The sequence below is a fragment of the Osmerus eperlanus genome, chromosome 7 (genome assembly GCF_963692335.1).
Source record: "Osmerus eperlanus chromosome 7, fOsmEpe2.1, whole genome shotgun sequence".
NCBI lineage: Eukaryota > Metazoa > Chordata > Actinopteri > Osmeriformes > Osmeridae > Osmerus > Osmerus eperlanus.
In genome coordinates this window covers 14,381,335-14,404,371 of record NC_085024.1, presented here as the reverse complement: position 1 = coordinate 14,404,371, position 23,037 = coordinate 14,381,335, and the positions used below count along the sequence as shown (strand labels likewise).

Here is a 23,037-nt window from a genome sequence, read left to right as displayed (position 1 = left end):
CAGCGGCATGCTCTGATCTTGTCTCCGAATTGTAATATAACAACTTGAAAGCGCGGACCATGACAGTTAACTTGTTTAGTAGGGTGTGTCTACATTTCTTATTGACAAATAATTTAATCGCTCCACGTTCTCTCTCTCTCCCTGACCGAATGCAGTGATACGTGCTCACGAGCTCAGATAATTCCATCGGTTGACATTGTTCTTCAGTCTCACTCAGACGCATCAAACCTAATTATACTCGACGCACTTAAGTACACAAATGTTTGTGTGCATTCATTTGTAAACGAGTTATTGTTTAATTATAACTTTGCGTGAACTTCGCTGATCAGCGGGGCGAAACGTGTCTCCCCTTCAGCCTGTAATTACTCGGGCTAATTGCTCGCCCTGTTAAAGTGACACTTTGCCCGCGTCTCAGCCAGGCCGTCTTCGACTTCCGAATGCCACTTCAGAAACATTATCAGCCTTTAAATGGTTCAGCGTCTCCATATGTCTTTAATGGTTCTGGTTTCTCTGATGAAAGTCGCCTATGGCGGGAGGGAGCAGGAATCAACAGGAATACATTTTCACTGCTTGTCTTCCTGACAGAACGATCATAAAACATAGATAGTGGTGGTGAAAGGAAGAGGGGAAGGAGTGTTGAGTTAAAGACCAGGAAGAACTGGTGGAGGAGGGGAAGGAGAGAGATTGGGTGGGAGGGGAAAGGGGTGGAGAGGAACTGGTAGAGGAGAAGGAAGAGTAATCAATGGGGAGACAGTCCAAATGAATCCTTCACCAGCAGCCGCCTGCTTCTCTGTCATTAGGGCCCATTACTGAGCCTCAGCACAAGCCATTAAACCAGGCATAAACAATTCATTAAAAGGCCGTTAGGCAGACAAGCTACTGTCACTCCTCTCTGTGGTATTAATGGGATGTAAACGGTAAAGGGTTATGGCTAATTCTGCTCCCTCGGCTTGACTGACTGATGGCCTTCAATTGTTCTAAAACAAGGAGAAGACCTCCATGCCCTCTCATCTCTTCCCCTCTACTGGAGGGTAGAGAGAGTAGTATTTATACCCGGGGAATATGACCTGTTACAGTAGCAGAGGAAACAACAACATATGATAACATGACATCAAATGTACTTATAAAACTTAATAACCGAGTTGAACAGATCAGCCATTTAATGAAAATCATCATCCAGACATCTCAAACAGATTTACAGTCATTTCTCTTTCATTTCTTGTTTTTTTGCATATGTAAATCAACATGGCTGATCAGTATTTTCATTGGTTTAAAGTCCTGAGGACCATTTACTATGTGACTTTGGTGAAGGGCAAGAAAAACAGGGCACCGAGCTACAAACACACACACACAGACAGACAACCACACACACACACACACACACACACACAACATTCAACCAGAAGCATAAGGCACAAAAAGACTTCACACACTTGCGAGCATGTGCTTAAAAGTAAACTTCAAGTTTTTTTGCGTAAAGTAAATGCTGTTCAAGCACTTGCACTACTTGTAAAGGTGGATTCATTTAATACAAAATCATTCAATAAATAATTAAGGAATATCAACACAATTTTTACAATCATACAAATTCGATTACAATATTGAACATCGAATATCAATGTTTGTCTCTGTGTAGTGAGGGACCTGTCAATGTGTGTGTGTGTGTGTGTGTTAAAGATGACCAGACTGTGGCTTTGTGTAGAGAAGGCCATTTAAATGACTCCTGAACAAAAGTAAAAACTCAATTAAAAGAATAAAACAATACAATAAAAACCCCTGAGACTGAGGCTGGAGGCTGACGTGGAAATGGGACTCCAGAAGATGTCGCACACATGGCAGGGTTCCATCTCCGTGTGGTAATCAAACACACCCAAACCTTGAATCAAACACACCTAATACCTATGCCTCTATGAAATGAACTCCAACCTCTACCACACCGATCGATATCTCCCATCAAACTCAGCCAAACTTCTATCAAACGCACCTGAACCCTCTGGTTCATCCAACCAAACACGGGGGACCAGAATATCCTCCACCTGACCTCCGTCAACCAGGCCGCCCCTGAACCCTCTTCCCCAGGGCAGAGAGAGGGTGTGTGTGTGTGTGTGGGGGGGGGGGGGGGGGGGTGGGTGGGTCTCATTCTGGTGTCGACCTCACACCCTTTCCCTCTCCCCCAGGATCTCTGGGTGTCCCCACCCGGCGAGAGGGCCGCCTCTGAGGCGCCGTCACTGGGTGAAGCTCTTCTTAATTTCCACGCGGGGGAAGAGGGCGGAGAGCTCTTGGACCACACGGGCGTCGACCTGGGAGCAGAAGGACACGTCCAACAGGAGGAGCTTCGGACACGCGGCCAACAGCTTCTTCAGGGAGGCGGGGCTCACCATCCGCGTACCTGTCAATCCAACACCCGACAGCCAATCAGGACCTCTCTCTCAGCAACAGCTCGGGCCAAGTCGTGACGTCAACAGACCCAAGTCACGGACAGCGTGTGTGTGTGTACGTTCACGAGCGCATGCTCACCCAGTATGTCGATGTGCTGCAGGGCGGGGCAGTTGGCCGCCAGCTCCTCGATGTCCGAGTCGCACACGGTCCGGTTGGCGGTGAGGAAGAGCTTGCGCAGGCGGGGCAGGGCGCGGGCCAGGTGGAGGAAACACCCGGAGCTGCTCTGCAGCGTGGAGCACCAGCCCAGGTCCAGCTCCTCCAGCTGCCGGCAGCCCGAGGTCACCTCCGCCAGGCCGCGCTCCGTCAGGCTCCGGCTGCGCCACAGGTCCAGGGAGCGCAGCGAGCGGCAGCGCGCCGCCAGCATGCTCGCCACGGCGTCGTAGTCCTCGATCTGCGGGGGAGGGGGGAGGTCAGAGGGCGTGCGTGGGGGCCGTGTGTGTTGGTGTGTCCTTGGTCTTTTCGGGGGACAGGATTAGGGAGGTGAGAAGGGACGGGAGGGGGGGGAGGGGGTGTCTGAACTGTGGGTGGGTGTGTGCGTGTGTTTGTGAGTTTGAGTCCTCAAACTGCAGGGGTGGGACAGGGGAGGTCAGAGGGAGGGGTAGGAATAACGTGTGTGTGTGTGTGTGCGCGCGCGTTCTTACCATCACACAGCTCCCCAGGTTGAGGTGTCTCAGCTCCACACAGAAGGTCAGAATGCTGAGCAAGGAAGTTTGCTACAGCAGCAGCAGCCACAACAACAACAACAACAACAACAGCAGCAGCAGCAGCAGCGACGAAAACAGACAGAAAGACAAGAAGGGGGGGGGCGGGGGGATTCAGTCAACAGCTCCAAATTCAACGGGTGCATGCAGTCATTTCTGTAAACACGCCGTAAATCGAGACTAAAAAATGTGTGTGTGGGAGCCACACTGTCATGTCATTTAATATCCCTCGAAACCACCTGGCTCTGGCCCCCCTCCCCCCCCCCCCCCGGCAGCGTGAAGACATCTGATAGGACAGAACAGTCAGCCGGCTCCCCTCACTCTAAACACCTGACTCAGCTCCGGGAAGGGGCCCTGTCTGTGTCGGCACAGCTCTCTAGAGCTAGGGCAGCTATGACACAATCCAGCAGTCTGTACAGGCAGGTGTGTGGGGTGGGGTGGATAGGGGGGAAGAGGGGGGGGGGGGGACCGGTACATGAGGAGGAAGAGCCTCTGGCTGTGAGTGTGCCTGCCAGTGTGTGTGTTCGTGCCTGGGTGTGTGCGAGCGTGTGTGTGGATTATGAAGGGTTTCTCTCTGGCACCATGACAGTGAGAGAGCGCTGTAATTAGCCTGGTGACAGGTTAATGACAGCACGACACGTAGAGCCATTGCAGACACTAGTTGCTCTGTCTGACGGGGTAAACAACCACCGACATATGACACCCCTCTGCCTCGCAACGCCACACACACGCACACACGTCTAAGCCTTACAACACCACACAAACACACACATCTGCCCGTTAGAATACCAACCTTCCCCTACACGCACCTCCCGCCACACACCACTAGGCTGTCTGCCAGCAGACACAATGAGTCATGAGGAGATAGTCAGAGTTGTGGTTTGGTACAGGCTTGATCCTGAACAGCTATGCACCTCAGGACCCCATTGTCGGGTTCAGCCCTACAAAACCGAGCTCTGGGTTCCCCCATACACACGTGAGCACAGGGCACACCTCTATCTGGGTCTGGTAGAGCAGACTGCCTACCTCTATCCTGGCAGAGGAACCTACCTCGATCTTGGTGCGGTAGAGCACCAGTCTACGGAGGCGCGGAAGCTTGGAGATGTGGGTGAAGGCCTGGGGGTGGAGCCTGTCGCAGGACGCCAGGTTGAGCTCCTGGAGGGCGGGGCAAGCCTGAGCGACCACCTCCAGACACGCCTCCGACAGGAAGTGACAACACGACAGCTCCAGAGACACCAGGCCAGAGCCACAGACTTTCAGGAAGCTGGGGGGTCAGGACAGGAGGGAAGGAATTAAGGATGTGTATTAGTGGTTGAGTTAACGGCCTCATACATCCTGAAGCGAGTCAGTTAGGGTGGGCTTTAGGGGGAGATTAAGGTGAGGGCCTAACTGCTGAAGCCGGTCAGGGTGAGAGGGTGAGAGACTGAGAGGGTGAGGGCCTACCTGCTGAAGCTGGTCAGGGTGAGAGGGTGAGAGAGTGAGAGGGGCCTACCTGCTAAAACCGGTCAGGGTGAGAGGGTACGAGAGTGAGAGGGTGAGAGGGCCTACCTGCTGAAGCCAGTCAAAGAGAGAGGGTGAGAGAGAGTGACATAGAATGAGGGCCTACCTGCTGAAGCCGGTCAGGGTGAGGGCTCCCCGGTTGCCGGTCCAGGACAGGTTGAGCCTCTGTAGCAGGGCGCAGCGGGCCTGCAGGTGGCCCAGAGAGGCGTCCGACAGGCGGGCCCAGTAGGGCTGCAGGCTCAGCTGGATGTACTGGAGTGGGTCCGAGCAGTGCTGGTGCAGAAGCTTACAGGTCTGGGCAAGACAACCCAGGTCTGGGAGGGTCAGGTGACTCACTATCAACTGGATCAGCTGGAGAGGAAACAAGAGGAGAGAGGAGGAGAGGAGAGAGCAGGAGACAAAGGAGAGAGGAGGAGAAGCGAGGGTTGGAGAGGAAGAAAGGAGATGGGGGGGGGGGAGAAGAGGGGAAGGGAGGGCAGGTTAGAGTCACACAGGAAAGTGCTTATCTGAAACACAAAGCGTGATCTGAGAAGAAGTGAGTCTGCCTGTTTGTGCAATCTGCACACGTGCCGCCCTCACAGAGAGGAAAAACAGAATAGATGAATATTTGTGTACGTGTGTGTGTGTGCGTATGTGTGTGCGTGCGTGCGTGCACTGTGTTCAGCAGGCTATCAGCTGGCAGATAATAGGTGTATTGTGTTTCAGACACACAGGGGCGTGGGCTGTGAGGAGTCAGGAGGGTGACAGCGGTTTGGAGCGGAGATACGGGGGGAGAACATCCAGACTGCTGCTGCAGTCAGCTCCTCTCACACCACCTGACATGCCTCCGTGGCACCTAAATTACTGGGTTTGGAGGCATGAGATCAGATAGCTCCATGAGCTCCAGCTACAGTGTCTGAGTGCCTCTTTGTGTGTGTGTGTGTGTGTGTTTCACAACCATTTGGGGAAAGTGTGTGTTGCAGCCATGAGTGCGAGAACTTGTTTGTTCATGTGTGTGTGTGTCGCACAACCGTTTGGGATTGTGCGTGTTGCAGTGCGAGTACTTGTTTCTTAATGTGTGTGTGTGTGTGCCCCTGCTTCGCAGACCTCGTACGGCAGCTTATCGAAGTAGCCGTTGCCGCTGTCGTTCCTGCCATCTCCGCCCGGCCCGCACGCCCCCAGCTCGGCCTGCTCCTCCTCGCTGTCGCTCAGGTCGCCGATGTCGATGACGGGCATCTTGTAGAGCGACAGGATGGGCCTCTCCTTCATGCCGCGGAGGATGACGGCGTCCAGCTCCGTGTAGTAGCCCAGCAGGGACGAGTTGACCTCCAGGCGCAGCAGGTTGGTGGGGAAGCTCAGCTGCTTGATGCTGGGGGAGAACTGCCTCGCCTGGGGGCTGAGAACCTTGGTGGGCTCCCCTGACCACAGCACCTCCCACCTGGGGGGGGGGGGGGGGGAGACAGAGGCAGGGACAGGGCCCTCAGTCAGATCTCTCCACCCCTCTTGTCTTATCAACTTCCAGGCTGATGCCCTCCATCCAACAGACACTTTCTCCCCACCCCAGACACACACACCTCCTCTTCCCAGCCCCCAGGCCCTGTGTAGCCCTACCTGACATCGGAGGGCTGGTTCTGGGAGAAGGGGTTGAGGGAGCAGGCCAGGATCCGGACGATGGCCCCGGGATGGTAGGTCTCCAGCACCTCCACGGCCATGGGGTACACGGGCTCCTCGAAGGCCAGCTCCAGGTAGTCCTGGCTGTGGAAGCCCTGCGGGGTGCGGCGGAAGGCGGGCGGCGCGCTGGCACACTGCTCCCACCACTTCCCGTAGGCGCGGAACACGGCGGTCTGGGTGAAGTCGCCCGAGCTGGGGTAGACGTTGGGCACGCCGGCCAGGTTCCACATGGTGTACGACATGCTGTTCTCGCTGCCGTAGTGAGAGCTGAAGTCCAGCACCTCCTTGGCGTACTGGTCCACCTCCACGCTGACCGGCAGCACCGCCCGTTGGCCGGACTCCACGGCGCGCCGGCTGGTCAGGGCCTCGCCGCGAGTCCCGCTCCTGGACCGACGCCGCAGACAGATGTAGTAGAACATGCTGAGCAAGGTTAGCATAGGGACCTCCGGTGCCAGGTCCAGGGAGGGGGCGGGGGTGGAGGGGGCTCTGGGGGCCTGGGGAACTCAGAGGGCAGGCTTGGTGGGGGTGGAGGGGTGGGGGTGTGCGAGCGGAGTGAGAGAAGCAGTCTGGCTCACAGGCTCTTGTTCTAGAGGGCACAGCTTAGGGACCCAGCTGCATGCATCACCTGAGGGTTAGACACGTCACCTGTTGGTTAGAAACAAATACACACGCGCACGCACACACACACACACGCACAAAAGCATTGGAGTGAGAACAATGACAGACAGGAGATCGGAGCGGTTTTAGTGTTTGACTCGTTCTGTACCAAATGGCTTTCCACAGCCTGGCGATGTGAAATCTCACGTTCCACAAGACTTTGGAAGCCTGAGCTGAGACTCAACTTTCACTTCCTCAAAAGGCCAGTGGTGTCCCCAGTGTTTCCTGGAGTTTCCTCCAGGACACACAACTGTTGAAAAGGGCCGGTCCTGAGGTTGTTACTGTGGCATCAGCAACTGATTGTTTGTAGCTGTTTGCTCAGGCTAGGAGACATTCAGTGGGTGTATTTAGAAGGAACAGTTCTGTCCAGGCCCCAAGTCAGGAGTTTAGGGAAAGGTATGCTTGGGGAGGGGACTACAAGCTCTGGGGTTAGGTGACAGACAACCAAGGACTTTATTAGTCTTGGTGCCCAGAGAGTCTGAGGCACCCAGTCTATATTTTACAAAACACAGTGCTAGATCAAACATGTCCAACATTTTCCACCATTTGAACCCTCACTAGATCAGGAACAAAAGGCAAGCTAGTTTAGCAAACCATACTTTATACCACATTCATTCAACCACATGCATTAACCTGTATCGTGTAAAACGCTATTTTACTAAATACAAGTATAACGTTTCGCTTTATCTAGAACGAGCCCGTTCCCCGTTGGTCTTAGTGTAAAGAGCAGAAACACCAGAAGGTCTTTGTCTTCTGTGACCAGCTGTGTACTTTGTTCTCATATGGGCCTTCGCCCAAAGTACATCTGGTAAAATCATCATGACATTGCAACAACAACTCTAGTTGCTAACATGGTCGTTCTGAAAACACACAGCCGCAATATGAAGCTCAGAGGACAATGATCATCATTGCAAGCTTATCATCCATGAGCTAGCCAGTTACAGTGATGGGGATGGTGCTAAGCTAAGATAGCAGTGCATTATTCAGGTAAATGAAAACATTAGCTGGCTAGCTTGCTAGTCCAGCTAGCTGGGCTTGGCTTCCCGTAAGCTAACGATAGCGAGCTAGAAACCAAGTTTTGTGGGACATTGCTACGTCAAGGAAACTAATGAAAGATATTTTGAACTTACACCAGTTCTATGTTAAACGATCCATTAATGTACTGAAAGTGTCTTCTTTCCATTCTAGAGACAACTCTATTCATAAAAGCGCATACTCGATCTGTCAGTTCTGTTTACACCTCGATTATCAACATCCGGTTAAATATGGTCGTGGCGAAGTGGGGTATTATGGGAATTATAGTTCTCTATACTAAATCGTTAGAATCTCTCCTTCTGTGTAGAATGGTTGTTTTGCCGGTTTCATTTAGTGCCTATGCTTAACTGTTATGTGGGAAAGCATTTCTGAAATGTAGATAAAACATGTGTTGGCTAAATTGGTGTATGTCACACCACCCAATGGCTTTATAGAGTAGAGATCTCACAGAGAGTAACTGTGGACCACATTCCCTATGCACACACACACACACACACACACACACACACACACACACACACACACACACACACAGACCTCCTATGGTAAACATTATAGGCTACTCAAACCTGTATGCCTTGGGGCTGTGTGTCTATGTGTGTGTCCACATAGTGGCTGTCAGTTCCTCAGATTAACTGCTGATCCACTCAGTCTCCATTGCACTCAGGTCTCACTGTCACCGTAAAAGAGCAGCCTGTCTCAACGGAATACCCGGTAGCCAATCAGCAGCCATTTCGTCATTAGCAGACATCCTCAGAGGAGGAGGAGACCAGGTAATGATCGACCAACAGCTCTATGAGCTGGCTTATCTCTCCTGCTCTGTCTAACAGCTCTTTGTCTACCCTCTTCTCATCCCCTCCTCCTCTCCACCTCCTTTTTCCCACTAACAGCTCTGTGTACTCTCTCTTATTCTCCTCTCGTTCTTTGTTTGTCCTCTCTTCCGCTCCCCTCCTTATCTCCTTATCTCCTCCTCTCCTCCTCTCCTCCCCCCATTCTTCTTACCTCCTATCCTGCTCTCCTCTCCTATCCTCCTGCTCAATCTTCCTCTTGTCCTCTCCTGTTCTCAACTGAAATTTTAACAATAAACTACACCAGTAGGATTAACAAAGGATTATTTTCTAAACGTGCTTAGACATCCACAATCATTAGGACAGACCTCGTTTCTCTCTCGTGTAACTGGAATCCTCCAGGCCTCAATGGGGATGTGGTGTTTGAAGCATGCTCCCCCAACCCTGGCACAGCAGCCGACCAGAGCACCAGGGGACAAGCCGGTGTCCAGCCAACCAGAGTTAACGAGGGAGTGGGGGGCTTCTGATTGGGCGCCAGTGGCCAGCCGTGTGACCAGCAGAGTGATTGACAGGCAGCCCTGTCAGGTCCTTTAAGCATCAGTGACCAGGGTGCGTCCCTCTGGCAGCTCCCTGATCTGCTCCACTGGCACACACACACGCTGACACACATGGCAGGGCATACACACTTATGCAAATACGCATGGACACACACGCCTCCTTTCTCTCTTTCTTTCCTGTTCTTCCTCTTTAGCCAGTTTTTTTTAATCTCTCTCTCGCTCTTTCTCTCGGTTTCCCTCTCTCACACACAGAGACAGCGTGGATCTCTGTGCCCATGCATTGCACCAGCTGTCAAAGGCGTATTTGAATAAAGGATCTGTTAGTCTGGAGAAAGGCTGAGGAGAAGAGAGGAGAGGAGAGGGAAGGAGAAGGAAGGAGAGGAGAGAAGTGGATGTGCAGGATGTCCTTGAAGAACAGTTTCTATCCAAAGCCCAGATCAGACCAACCCGGTTTTAGTCTGTACTCTGTAAAACCATGTATAGAACACATTCCAATTCATCACACCCAGTCCTCATTAGTAATCATCTATCTGATAATATTCACCACTTATTAATCTTCCAAGACTGGAAGTCCCAACCTCAAATCATAATATTTGATTATGCCTCATATCTAGACTTTTTAAAGGTCGATAATTCTATCTGAGGAGCCCCCTAAATATTTCGGTCTGATTACAGACTTTTTCTGTGGCTTTTGTCTAAATGACAGAATCTGCAAAGCTAATGAGCATTGGCAGAAGAAGTGCTACAGGGCGATAGCAGCCAGCCGCTTGCCTCCTCCCTCGCCCTCGCCCCCACCTCCTCAAATCCCCCCCACCCTCACACACACACACATACACACCCACAACCCCCACCCCGCCAAGTCCTCCGCGCTCCGCGACCTCCAGCATTACTTCGCCCGGCAACACTTTAATTGGTTTCAGGAAATCAGCTGCCATGGAAAGTCATGACCTTGATCTTTCTTGACGATAAGTGTTGTTTTTAGCGGCTAGATGCAAATGCGAGGTGGTGTGTGGGTGTATGTTTGCGCACGTATGTGTGCGTGTGTGTGAAGGTGGGGGAAATGTGTTGGTGGTGGTGGTGGGGGGGTAAACAGAGAGATATTGTTTACGTTTATTGTGTGTTTACTGGCTGATTAGAGATAATTAACACAGGGTGTTGGAGAGTTCAGAGGAGACTGTGACCTCCTCTGCCCCCTGGGGGCTTCTGGGACACCACACTCATACAGAACATCATGGCCTCTGACTAAGTAAACTCCTGTACATGTTCAGCAGATGAGACTATCCTTTTTAAAGTATACAGTAAGATGGACTGCTCTGCAAAGGAGAGGACAGGAGAGGACCGGTGGGCCATACACCTGACAAACATCCTTATTGCTGGTACAGCTCACATCCAGCTCACTACCATTATTTAGTCTCCATTTGTGTTCCTCTGAAGGCTTCACGGCCATCCTCCAAGCCTCACCCTGCCCTCTGCCCCCTCCCCACAGTTCCTCTCCCCTCCCTCCTTCCCCCCCTGTCTTCACAACCCCCCCTCGCTGCCTCTCTCCACTCGTTCCGGTACTCCCCCCCCAAACCCCCCAAAACCCAACCTCTCTGCCACCCACCACCCCGCTTTCCCCCCCTCCTTCTTGTACCCCCTCACAGGCGCTCTCCCTCCACACATCCCCTCTCTGCTGCTAACACCCACCCCCCACCCCGCTCCTCACCCACCCTAAACAGCCTTCCGTGGAATTTATTCAAATATTTTGACATTTCGCCTCCCCTCACCTCCCGAGCAAAGAGGATATGTGACAGCTGGAGATGCCCTCTCCTCCTCCTTCCTCTCCTCCTCCTCCTCCTCCTCCTCCTCCTCCTCCTCCTCCTCCTCCTCCTCCTCCTCCTCCACTCCGCCTGCCTCTCCCGTCGAGCTCACACAAAGGCCGGGTTCTCTCTCCTCTGTCTCTCCCCTCTCATCTCTCTCCTCTCTTTACGGCTGTGCCTCCTGTCAGTGGCTGCCATCCCGGAGCAGGGAACAGGAGGGGGAGTTGACGTGTTTCTCTCCACTCGGAGTGCGGCTCAGATCCCGCCCCGGTGTGAAGCTCTGCGCAGCCAGCTGGCGTACAGGTGGGCCTCTGGTCCACAGCTGTGGTCCAGACCGTGCTGAGGGGCGAGGGGGTGGTCATCCAAGGGTCAACTCGACTGATCAGCATATCATCGACAGGTTCTACAGGGGGGGATCCGGGTTTCGACGGGGTTTGTGCGTTCTGGTGGGTCGTGGCAAGCGGACGCAGTTCACTGAAGCAACATTAGAGAGTGTCGAGCGTGTGGGGCTGCCATGGGTAGAGAGACAGGGACAGACTGATGGGAGAAGATGGAAAGAGAGCGACAGCGAGAAAGAGTGTGAGGGAGAGAGGAGACACAGCAACAGAGATGGAGAGGGGAGAGAGAGAAAGGTGTACACTGCTCCACTCCAGTTGACTGATGCAGCTCATTAGCCGCTGTGGAGCCTGTCAGAACGGACGACTGTCCCTGGTCACTATGCACCACAAACACTGCTACCCCACATCAAGGTTGTCATCCATCATCAGAGTGTGTGTGTGTGTGTGTGTGTGGGGGGGGGGGTTGACAGAGAAATAAGGGTGGTGGGTAAGGAGGGCAGAGAAGACAATGCATTTGCCTGTGGTTATATCCTCAGTAATAATCCGAGACTTCCCCGCTGCGCCCGTCTGACCTGAAACTGTGATCGCAACAACCAGGCCTGCACCAGTGCCAACGACACACACATACAGACGCAGCCACACGCACACACACATCTTACAAGATCCACACAACAACAAGACCTTCCTAACACACACCACGCACGCACACAAACACACAGATATACAGCCGTGGCCGAAAGTATTGGGAGCGACATACATTTTGTGTTTGCAAAGCTTTCTGGGCCTTGGCATAAAATGACTGCCAACATAATTGCAGTGAGTCATATCATCCACACAGGGGAAAGTGTGAACTAGTTCGAGCCAGGTGAAATCACTCTATCATTCTAATTGGATTTTAAGAGCAGATTGACTGCTGTAAAAGAGGGGACTATTTGCATATATTGAAAATGTTCGCCCCCCAAATTTTTTTAACTTAGCTTAAAAAATATGAAATGTGCCTGAAGATTACAATATATTCCAGTATTCTACAGAAACATGTGAAAACATTTTCCTCAAATACTGAACCAGCATACTTTGCAAAACACAACATATGTCATTGCCAAAACTTATGGCAACAACTGTACAGAGAAAGACAGGACAGGGCAGCCCCAGACAAAACTCCCATGACATGATAGACAGAAGGTTCAGTCAGTTCTGCAGGTTCTGCTAAGAAGACAGACAGAGGCTAGGGAACTACTCTATAAGAGGGCTGAACCCAGTGTGTGTATGTGTGTGTGTGAGTGTGTGTGTGTCTGTGTGCGTTCGGCTCATATTAACCTCACAGCATGTGTGTGAGAACGATTCCCCTTCACTCACAGAAAACACATGGTGATCAATCCTTGAGCTTATCTGGCTCCAGGTAACAGCACAGAGGGGACATGACTGAAGTGCACACACATACACACACGTACACACACACGCACACACATATAAATGCACACACACACACGCACACACATACTACAGTTCTTCAGACTGTGTCTAGCCTGGCTCCTTTGGCAGCTTTAGAAGCCTCTCTTGTGAAGGGGTCGCCATGGTGACCCGCGCGTCGGAGGTTGTGAAGCGCAGCAACCTTGTGATCCAACCGGAACCGAGGAGACGGTCCTCGAGCTGAGTGACTGAGTGCACAAGAGAAAACCTCCACTTCTCCCAAAAAGAGAAGAAGAAAAAAAGCGGAATTCAATTACACAGTCGAGCCCCTTCCGAGGCCTTGGGGAACGGAATCAACGCCATTTAAAAGTCTGATTACTCACAAAACCAATAACATTTTGACTCCTTGGTAATGGACCAGTAGATTAGAAAATTTAGATTACATTTAACCGCCCGTAGATTCTCATTAAAACACCACGAACTAGTTAGTAACAATAGGTAATTAAGAGTTTAATGAAGCATGTTACCGTTAGCGCTTGGTGCGGCTGTGCTTGTCTTATGGGACGGAGCTTTACTTTGCTCTTATCCTGCAGCAAAGCCACCTCGCGCCTCATTTGGGCAATACAACATATTAAATTAGATTAATGAATTTCGGTGTTGTCTCGTGGGATGGCAGAGCTCCACGTGGTGACAAGATAACAACGGATTATATATTGGCGAGACCCGTACGCTGCAGGCAGACCGCGGCTCTGAGTTGCTCCCCGCAGACAGAGGTGGGATATGAGGCAGGAGCAGAGCAACCGGCTTCAGTTGGCACCTGCGGAATTACGGAATGCAAATAAAACACCTCACAAATTTGTTGTGCTTGTAAACAAAAACAAATATTGAGTGTATTGTTGTGTCGTCTAAATAGCCTAAGCAACGAAATAAAACCAAAGGACAATAAAATACAGGCTTTTAAAGACCAGAGTTAGCGGAAAAGGTTTAAATCTATCTTTTGCCCCTCTCAGCCCGTTTCTTTCCACCCTCTGTTGCCCCTGTCTCTCCTCTGTGGCCTCTCTCTCTCTCTCTCTCTCTCTCTCTCTCTCTCTCTCTCTCTCTCTCTCTCTCTCTCTCTCTCTCTCTCTCTCTCTCTCTCACTCTCTCTCTCACTCTCTCTCTCTCTCTCTCTCTCTCTCTCTGTCTCTCTACACCCTCCGGTCTCTCTAATAGGAAAAAAGAGGAAGAGGGGGAGGAAAAGAGGGAGGAGAAGAGAGGGGAGGGCAGGAGAGAGACAGATGGGCCAGTGTTGATTGTCCAGGACTGTCAGTATTGTTCTGGCTGCCAGGGAGGGTCACTCTGTCACAGAGAGAACCAGGTCCCCAAAGGCCCCTGGGTCTAACATGTCACCCCCCTGCCAAACCCCAGCCAGCCCCCAGCCTCTATTCCCCAGTCCCTTGCCCTCAGCCAGCCTTCAGCCCCCAGCCAGACCCCAGACTCTATTCCCCAGCCCTAGGCCTACAGCCCCCAGACAGCCCCCAGCCCCCAGCCTTTATACCCCAGCCCTCAGTGGCCCAGCCCATTGTCACACACACTTTTTAATTTCTGAAATGCAATCAAGTGTGACACACAAACTGTTTACCTAGCGAGTCTACCACAACCAAGGAATAAACAGGCACAGAAGCCCATGCACACAAACACGCGCACATACACACATACACACATACACAGGGATCTGGGCCCAAACTAATCCTCTATAATACCAGCGAGTTAAAGAGGCTTTGCCAACATCCTCTACTCTCAGAAAGAAAGAGGGGAAGATAAAGACAAATATCAAAAAACAAGAGAAAGAAGCTGCTGGGTTCGCCCTCTGTCTCGTCTGGGATTGATAGTTATTGTTTTTATGGCACGACAACTGGGGAATTAGGCAGTAAGCTTCTGAAGAGAGAGAGAGAGAGAGAGAGAGAGAGAGAGAGAGAGAGAGAGAGAGGGGGAGGGAGAGAGACAGCGAGAGAGAGACAGCGAGAGAGAGAGGGAGAGAGAGAGACAGACAGCGAGAGAGAGGGAGAGAGAGAGAGAGAGAGAGAGAGAGAGAGAGAGAGAGAGAGAGAGAGAGAGAGAGAGAGAGAGAGAGAGAGAGAGAGAGGAGAAAAATGGGGGACCGGGGAGGGGGCGGGGGGGAAGAAAGTGAACAGAGATGAGGGTAGAAAATCTTACAGGAGAGGAAAAGGAGAGAAGAGAAGTGGAGAGGCGAGCAGAGCAGAGCAGAGGACAATCCTTGGCTGCTATCCTGTGAGCGATCAGAGAGCCAGAGTCATCTCATCGGCGTGCCAATGAATTAATAAAGGTGTAATTAGAAAAGAAAACAGCGCCACCTGTTGGAATCAGCTCCCCTCTAACCCTGCCTTTGTGGTGAGCACCTGAGCCTGCCAGGACCAGTGTGTGTTTAACTGTATGTGTGTGTGTGTGTGTGCATGGGTACTACCTGGCAGCAAGAGGCAGGTTCTGGGGGTGAGCAGCTGGTCGTGGGGGGCCGCAGTGGCCTCCCATCCCTCAGGACTCAGGGGGGAGGCAGATGGACGGACCCCTGCCAAGGAGGAGGTCTGGAGGCCAGGGGGCTGGGGGGCTAAGGGGGCTGGGAGGGCTGGGTACAGCCAACCCCATCTGAATACACACATCCAGGTCAGAAACGGAAGGAACTAGGATAACACAGATTGAACCTGCAGGGAGGGATGTGCAGGATGTCTATGTGGATCTAGAAAGACACATCATCTTAAGACTACAACGGAACATATTCAACATAACAGTTTTTGGTTGCGATGCTGCAGGGTGTGTGTGTGTGCACGTGTGTGTGTGTGTGCACGTGTGTGTGCATGTTTGTGTGTGCACGTGTGTGTGCATGTTTGTGTGTTGACTTGGGATAATGTGTTTGCTGTGCCAGGGGAGTTTCCTTTTTAATTCGCCTCTGTGTGTTTACCTCTCTTTGTGGATCACTGATCTGTTCAGAGAGAGAGAGAGAGAGAGAGAGTGAGAGAGAGAAATTAAAAGAGGAGTGCAGATTGTGTGAAGCTGTTTGGCCCTTCAGGCCCCAGGGCCTCGCTGGCAGCCTGCACCTGCTCCTCCTCCTGGGACACTTGCTCCTGATCCTCCTCTCCTCTCCTCTCCACTCATCTTCTTCTCTTATCCTCGCTTCTCCTCTCCTCTCTTCCCCCTCTCCTCCCCTCCCCTCTCCTCTCCACCCCTTCCCTCCTCTCTCATTGCCTCCCCTTATCTCCCCTCTTCTCTGCTTGGTTATTTTCTAACTCATTGACACACAGTCCACACAGTTAAAGTAAATACAAGGTGAGCTGTGGAATGTTGAAATGATCAAAACACGCGTGTCTATATAGGTCGGAAATGATGACAGCATGTCTTTATTTAGGCTCCAGTACTGTCACATATAACATGGTGGTCCACAGGTCAGATTTCTTGGTCCACCTAGTCACCACATGAAGTTTAACAACACTAGAAAGGCTCTTCTGATTGGGTAGTCTCGTATTTATCATGTTGTGCCTCTGCAATGAACTACTGACTACTATGATCCTGATTTATATTGCAGGTACACACAAACACAAACAAACATACGCACACACGTCAGTTGTATGTAGTGCTACTAACTACTGATAGACCAAGCAGTGTTTCTGTCCACCAATCAAACAGCCTAAAAAACAACAACTATCTGATTAGAACAACCAATCACATGACATCAGTTCAAATGAAACACGATTGTGCAAAACAATTTGTTCTCTCTTTGAGAGCAGTAAGAAAACAAGCCGTTATATAAATTAACAGTTTGACATAGACTATGTTGATATTCAAATAAAAAAATAAAATAAAGTGCCACTGGTTTGGTCAGTCAGAAATGAACAACCCAACGTCAAATCCAACAATCAATCACATTAACCACATTCACCTCTATTCACTCTGCACATACACAGTTAATTTGACAAGGGGACACATTTAATCTGGTGTTACTTTATGATTTTTAGATTTTTTTACTAGAGTCTGAAGAAAGAATGGCATAATATAGAGCTACGGCGGCCTCTGGTGGTGAAAAAGTAGAACTGCTTTCAAACTTGTCCAGTTACCAGCTCAGCATGGTCAACATCCTCCTCCATCTATCCAGACTCCATCTCTCCATCTTATATCCCTCCATCTCTCCATCTTATATCCCTCCATCTCTCCACCCCTCCATTCTACCAGTCCAAGTGGCAGTCTCTCTGGTACTGAAGGTCAATAAGGCCATGTAACCCTGCCAGACCACGGGAGCATACGTCACAGCATGACACGCCCAAACAGGAAGTCCATAAACTCATACAGGAAGTCACTTGACTAACAGGATGTCATACACTGCATATAAACACCAGTGCAGAGCTCTGGAAGGACATTATTAATGGTAATCATAACGAACCCTTTCATTTAACGAACAGCTCATCAGAAGTCCTCTCATTGGACGGAACTGTTTTATCAGAGCTCCCCTCGTTGGACACAACAGTTTCATCAGAGATGCCCTCATTGGACTATCAGATCATGAGAGGCCCTGTCATCGGACTGCCATTGCAAAGGCAGTGATGTCATCAGACTATTTGGCTCGTCGTTTCCGGACAGAGATCCGGGCTTCCCTTGAGCTGCAGCTCGTTGTCTGAGTCCGTGCCCACGTCAGAGTCAAACAGGGAGGCGTCCGTGTCGGTGGAGTGTGCACGACAGCGTGCGTGTGTGTGCGCGTGTTTGTCTCCACTCCGAGGGGCGCTGTCCTCGCTCTCCTCCAGGGTGTCAGTCCTGGAGAACAGGCCCAGGTCCGCAGGGCCGGTAGGAGACCCGCGGCTGTCTGTTTCCCCGTCGTAGTACAGGTCCTCCAGGTCCACAAACCACTCGGGCCAGAAGCGCCTGCGCATGCGCTCACAGAACATGGCCAGGTTGATGAGCTCACCTGGGGAGGGTGGGGCGAGAGGGAGGGGGGAACGCAGGGGACCACAAGGCGGAATCAAGAAAAGGAATGTCTGACCAGTCGGTATTCCCTGTCATGAATTCACGCGTGCTGATAATAACCCAACACTGCATGCTGTCTTTTACTGCCACCTAGCGGTGGAAATGGGAGGATTACACCAGGAAACAGGAAGTGCTGTGGGCATCGACGGGGCTCCTACCTTTGATGAGCTGTTCGGGTCGCGACCCCGGCAGGCTCCACATGGGCACGGCCAGCAGGCCGAAGACGCTCGCGTCCAGCTGAGACACGCAGCCTCCCAGGAAGTAGCGCTTCTCACCTGGGGGAGGGACAGGAAGAGAAACTCAGACCCAAAGCGTGGCTCCCCTCCTCTCCATCCTCTCTCCTCCTCTCCTCCTCTTCCTCTCCCACTCTATCCTTCTTACCCAGTAGATCGGCCAGCGTGCGCAGGTCCTTCTCCATCAGCAGGTAGATCTGCTCGCGGGGGAGCCGTCCCAGGCCCTGGCCGTACATCTCTCTCTGGAGCACGCCGCTCGTCAGCTGACCCAGCACCCAGCGTAGCACGCCACTCAGGGGTCCGCAGACGGGAAGCAGCTGCTGGCTATGCTCCTGGTGCTCCACCCACTGGCAGTAGGCGATGGTCCTGGACACACACACACACAAACACATACACACAGGGGAGAAGAGTATGATTGAGGCAAGAGGATGATGGTTGTAGTGACTGGAGTGTTAGACCAGGAAAGTTTTTATTGTTCTAGACCTCAGTGCCTATCACCCCCCCCACCACCACCCCCCCCCCCCCCACCCCCCCCCTTCTCACTGCACGCGCACAAACAGGAAGCAGAGGGAGAATGTCATTATAAATGCAATTAGCTTGTGAAATCCATCCTGTTTAGGTTAATTGTTCCAGATGAAAGGCGGCTGATGTCTGTATCTCTGAGCCTCTGGAGGGGCAGTGAAAGGAGAAGCGCCATACATCCCAGACCCACACCTGACATCCTCTCCCCCCAGCACGAGGCCTTCTGTTAGCCTGACTACACACACACCCTGAGCAACATGCTATCCCACTGCCCTGGGACATCCATAAATAATTGAATCAATAGCCCTCTGTTGGTCTAAACATAGCCCACTCTCACTGAGATAGGGAGGGGGGATGGAAGGAGGAGAGAAAAGAGGTCAGAGGGGAGGAAATAAGAAACGGAGAGAGGAAGAAAGCGATCAATAAAGAGTGAGAGAGAGAAATAGACAGATACAAAGAGAGAGATCAATAAGGAGTGAAATAAATATTAATTAAGGTAGGGAAAGCAATCAATAAAGAAAAGAGAGAGATAAAGAGAAAGAGAGAGAGAGAGAGAGAGAGAGAGAGAGAGACAAAGAAAGAGAGAAAGAGAGAAAGAGAGAAAGAGAGAGGCAGGATGAGCATTAGCTTCACCACACACACTTAGCAAATGACCTCAGGAATAGACAAGAGTCATAGAGAGCAACTGTGTGTGCATGTGTCTACTGTATAATGTGAGCGTGTGAGAGAGAATCTGTGTGTGTCTCACCAGTAGAGGTGTTCCTCCACCATGATGGTAACCGCACGGGACAGCGCCCTCTCCTGGGCACTCAGGTGCTTGTTCAGGCTGAGGCCCAGCTTCTGTTCCAGGAAGTCCACAATGAACTCTGACCCTGAAACCTGCTGGTGGTTGTACTCTATCCAGGGCATCTTCCCCTGGGGCGACAGCCCCCCATCAAAGTAGTTCTACAGGGACACCAGACAGGAAGAGGCGAGGGATTAGGGATTTCCCCCAAATCCTTACATGACACACTTGACTTCTGTCCATCCTGAGACACACAGTGAGCACACAGGGTGTGTGTGTGTGTGGTACCTGGTAAGGGAGGTCGAGCATGCGCAGGTAGGTCTCCAGCTGCAGACAGAAGGGCGACAGGCTGGGGGCTCCGTGGTTGGGCCTGGAGAACTGGTGGAGGATAATGGTGTCCTTAGAGTCCAGCTGCTGCTCCTTCCTGAGGGAGGGAAAACAGATCAAGTGAGAGAGAGACAGCGAGAGAGAGAGAGAGAGAGAGAGAGAGAGAGAGAGAGAGAGAGAGAGAGAGAGAGAGAGAGAGAGAGAGAGAGAGAGAGAGAGAGAGAGAGAGAGAGAGAGAGAGAGAGAGAGGGAAAGAGCATAAGAGAATTAGGAAGGAAGTGAAAAGATAGAGACAAAAATAAAAGAGTAGTTGAACAGTGGAGATAATAGTCAGTGTGTAGCCTAACAAGGCAGATTCTGATTGGAGGATGGGAGGAGTTGTTTTCAGCTCCAAGCCCCCCAGGGAAGGAGAGAGGGAGAAGGGGAGGGGGCAGAAAGGAGGGGGTCAGCTGCTGCTCTTTATAGCCAGGGTGACACAGCAGAGCAGGATGCTACCCCCACTCCCCCACAGAGAAATATACTGTTTGTATACACACACAGGCAGACAGACATTGACAAGTACAAACACACGGTTAGGGTTAGTGATAGCTAGAGTCCATAAATAAATCAGATTTAATCTGAGGTCAGACTGATGATTATTCAGTCAAAAGGAAACATGCAAGTTTAATGTTTACACGTTGTTTGATCTTTATATAGAGCAGATCAGAAGATCAATCAGAGCTAAGGAAATTGACGTTTTTTACTATCGCTGTCCAGAGAGTCGTGGTGCTGAAACGGTTCAGACAACGTGACAGTCCATTTTCTCTAAGATGATGAAAAACTAAACGGTCAGTCGAAGCCAATGACCAGTTTCCAAGACGGCACGGGCCAGTGAATCATAGAACTATACTAAGAGGCAACACGAGCCAAAGGCTTATTCAGGTACCAATACAATGACAGGTTAGCCTATGAATGTGATTCAGATGAGGATTAATGAACCACAAACAGTGACAGATTATAGCCCATAAAACAAGCTACCGGGACACCGATCCCGTCCGTCGTGGGTACCGGATGTTCTATCTTAAATCCATGATTGACGGCTTTATTATTACAGTGGCGTACTTTTCCGAACATTAAAATATAGGCAGAGTAATCCTTGATACCAAAAGACAACACGGATTTAAATCACGATCTTTGATTCGTCCGCTTTGAAAAGAGAGTGAACGTTTACATTTGTAGCTCACGTGGAATGTCAGTTAAGGGCATCGTGACTGCTGCAGAGCCCGAGGAACGGTTATTTATGTTCAAGTCGCTGGGCAGGCACGAGACCTGGCACATGAGCAGACGCGTGTTTCATACAGTACAGTCCGAATGGTCATGGTGTTTTACGACCATCTCTGCATGCAGATTGTGCTACAATAAACACAACGAACGGTCTAGAAAACAGAGAGAGGTTGGGTTGTTGGTGCAGCCGCAGTCAATAACCTAGCCAAAGTGAATGGGCCTGTATAGCAATAATGACAATATCTTCATCCTCATCATCCTCATGCGCCCTGCATCCTCAGATCGTTACACAGACATAACAGCATATACACTGATCGTGATAAGAATATGAAGACATGTTGTCATTCACGGTAGCATTTTCTGTACCGAGTTTTTAACGGAGATCATACCTGATAGCGAGCAGCTCGTGCAATAGGTAAGCTGCGGCGGCAAGGAGCGCTCCACCGGTGACATAGAGCGTCTTCTTCCACCATGAGTCGGTACCCAGTCCCGTCACGAGCGCACTGTAGTCCTGTAAAGGAACAGCGGCAAAGTATCCATATAAAGACTGGTGTTCCTCAGAGCCACAAAACCCAAAGGGCAGGCTGTGGTTTCGGCCGAGCTCAACCACGCAGGGCCGGGACGAGGCGAAGCCCGCACTCCAATACATGGTCTCTTTTGGTAGGCCTGCCCTCCAACTTCCACCCAATAACCCCCACCGGACCTCATCAAAGTTCCTGGACAGCTATACAGCCTGGCGACATGGTGTCGATCAACCGAGCGGGAGGTAGCAGCATCTTCGCCCCTGATGGTGCCCGCACCCACATCGGCATCCTCCGCCAGCGCTCGGAGCCTTTGTCTGTTCCAATGGAAGCCGGTGATGTCACCGCGCCTCGTCGGAGTACACTCCCCTCGCATCTCAGTTAAACTAACAACGATGCGAGCTGACGGGGAACATACTGTAGCCTGCAGACTGTCCACCTGAATATCTGAACTGGGCTAAAGCAGATGTCTCATGCAAACTGATTCAGCCCTCATAATCCACCGGTATTAGCTAAAGAGCAATAAGAGATCCAAAAATTAAACTAGGCCTATACCTTTTTATCCTCCTCTTTATGAGTGGAATCTTTAATGTTATATATTATATGGTATTCATTTATAATACTCACTGTTAAACTGACAATGAAAACAATTGTTTTCAACTTGTATATAAACACACCAACAAAACACACGCGTATCCGGTGCCGGTGCCAACTCGGCTATTTTAGCAACAGCCTAACACAAAAATTACAATAGACTTTGTAGTTTTACTCACCCGGAAACAACTTGTAAAGTGAATATGGACAGTCATCTCGGAAAATACATTGGTACTGCGAGTTCTCTGCAGCAATTGCTTTACGCATCTCTGTTGCAAAACAACGATTTCGTAAGGATTCTTTAACTGAAGGGCAGTTACGTACCCAGCGAGAAGCAGTATGCTAATAACACGGTGTTCTCCGCACCCTGGTGCTGTCGTTTACCGGAATGCCCTCATCATTTTCAAACGCGTGTGTGGGGAGATAATGTTGCTTCCACATTCCAAGCTCAATCAAAATCTTAACATAATGGCGTTTAAGAATCCATAATCGTCAGTCAGCGGCTTTCGAAATCTGGAGCCTGTTGCTTAGTGGGACACTCTGAATTAAGGGAGGGTAATTCACACATGTCATCTCTTCTCTGTAATAGAACATCTATGTTGCTGATATGGACCAGCAATTTCAGATCTACTGTTCCATAAGCAGAACAAGTTCCAACTGTTTCCTAAGGAACCTTCAGCCTGGCTGGTTTGTTAATGTTGCTTTAGGAGTGACACTCCCACCTGGAAGGCTTGAGGTGGAGTTATGTAATAATTCACTAACAAGCCAATTACCCTCCCCTAGTTGCCATGGAGATGGGATGATACAGCCCAGTCCTATATTTGTGGGTCAGAAGAGAGAGCCTCTTCAGACAGCTTCATGTGGCTCAGAGACAACAGGGCCTCCTACGCAACCATTAATTATGAAACAACA

The 23,037-nt window shown here is 50.9% G+C and overlaps 2 protein-coding genes across 3 annotated transcripts; both read right to left on the bottom strand.

Moving 5' to 3' along the window:
• Window positions 1-1,142: 1,142 nt before the first annotated feature.
• fbxl4 (F-box and leucine-rich repeat protein 4) lies at window positions 1,143-8,212 on the bottom strand. Of its 2 annotated transcripts, none has more exons than XM_062465095.1 (8): window positions 8,078-8,212; window positions 6,231-6,935; window positions 5,727-6,057; window positions 4,747-4,991; window positions 4,191-4,404; window positions 3,081-3,152; window positions 2,518-2,830; window positions 1,143-2,389 (listed from the first exon to the last, which is right to left on the bottom strand). In XM_062465095.1, the coding sequence occupies exons 2-8, from the start codon at window positions 6,725-6,727 to the stop codon at window positions 2,226-2,228; spliced, it is 1,836 nt and encodes a 611-aa protein (XP_062321079.1). In that variant the 5' UTR covers window positions 6,728-6,935; window positions 8,078-8,212; the 3' UTR covers window positions 1,143-2,225. The 2 variants fall into 2 exon arrangements, with proteins under 2 accessions (XP_062321079.1, XP_062321078.1); XM_062465094.1 differs by having other exon boundaries at window positions 6,231-6,915.
• An 8,027-nt stretch (window positions 8,213-16,239) lies between these two features.
• Window positions 16,240-21,883, bottom strand: faxcb (failed axon connections homolog, metaxin like GST domain containing b). Its single transcript, XM_062465103.1, has 6 exons — window positions 21,400-21,883; window positions 19,709-19,844; window positions 19,385-19,581; window positions 18,263-18,480; window positions 18,040-18,156; window positions 16,240-17,822 (listed from the first exon to the last, which is right to left on the bottom strand). Exons 1-6 carry the CDS (start codon window positions 21,657-21,659, stop codon window positions 17,470-17,472), a joined length of 1,281 nt encoding a protein of 426 aa, XP_062321087.1. The 5' UTR covers window positions 21,660-21,883; the 3' UTR covers window positions 16,240-17,469.
• Between the last annotated feature and the right edge of the window lie 1,154 nt (window positions 21,884-23,037).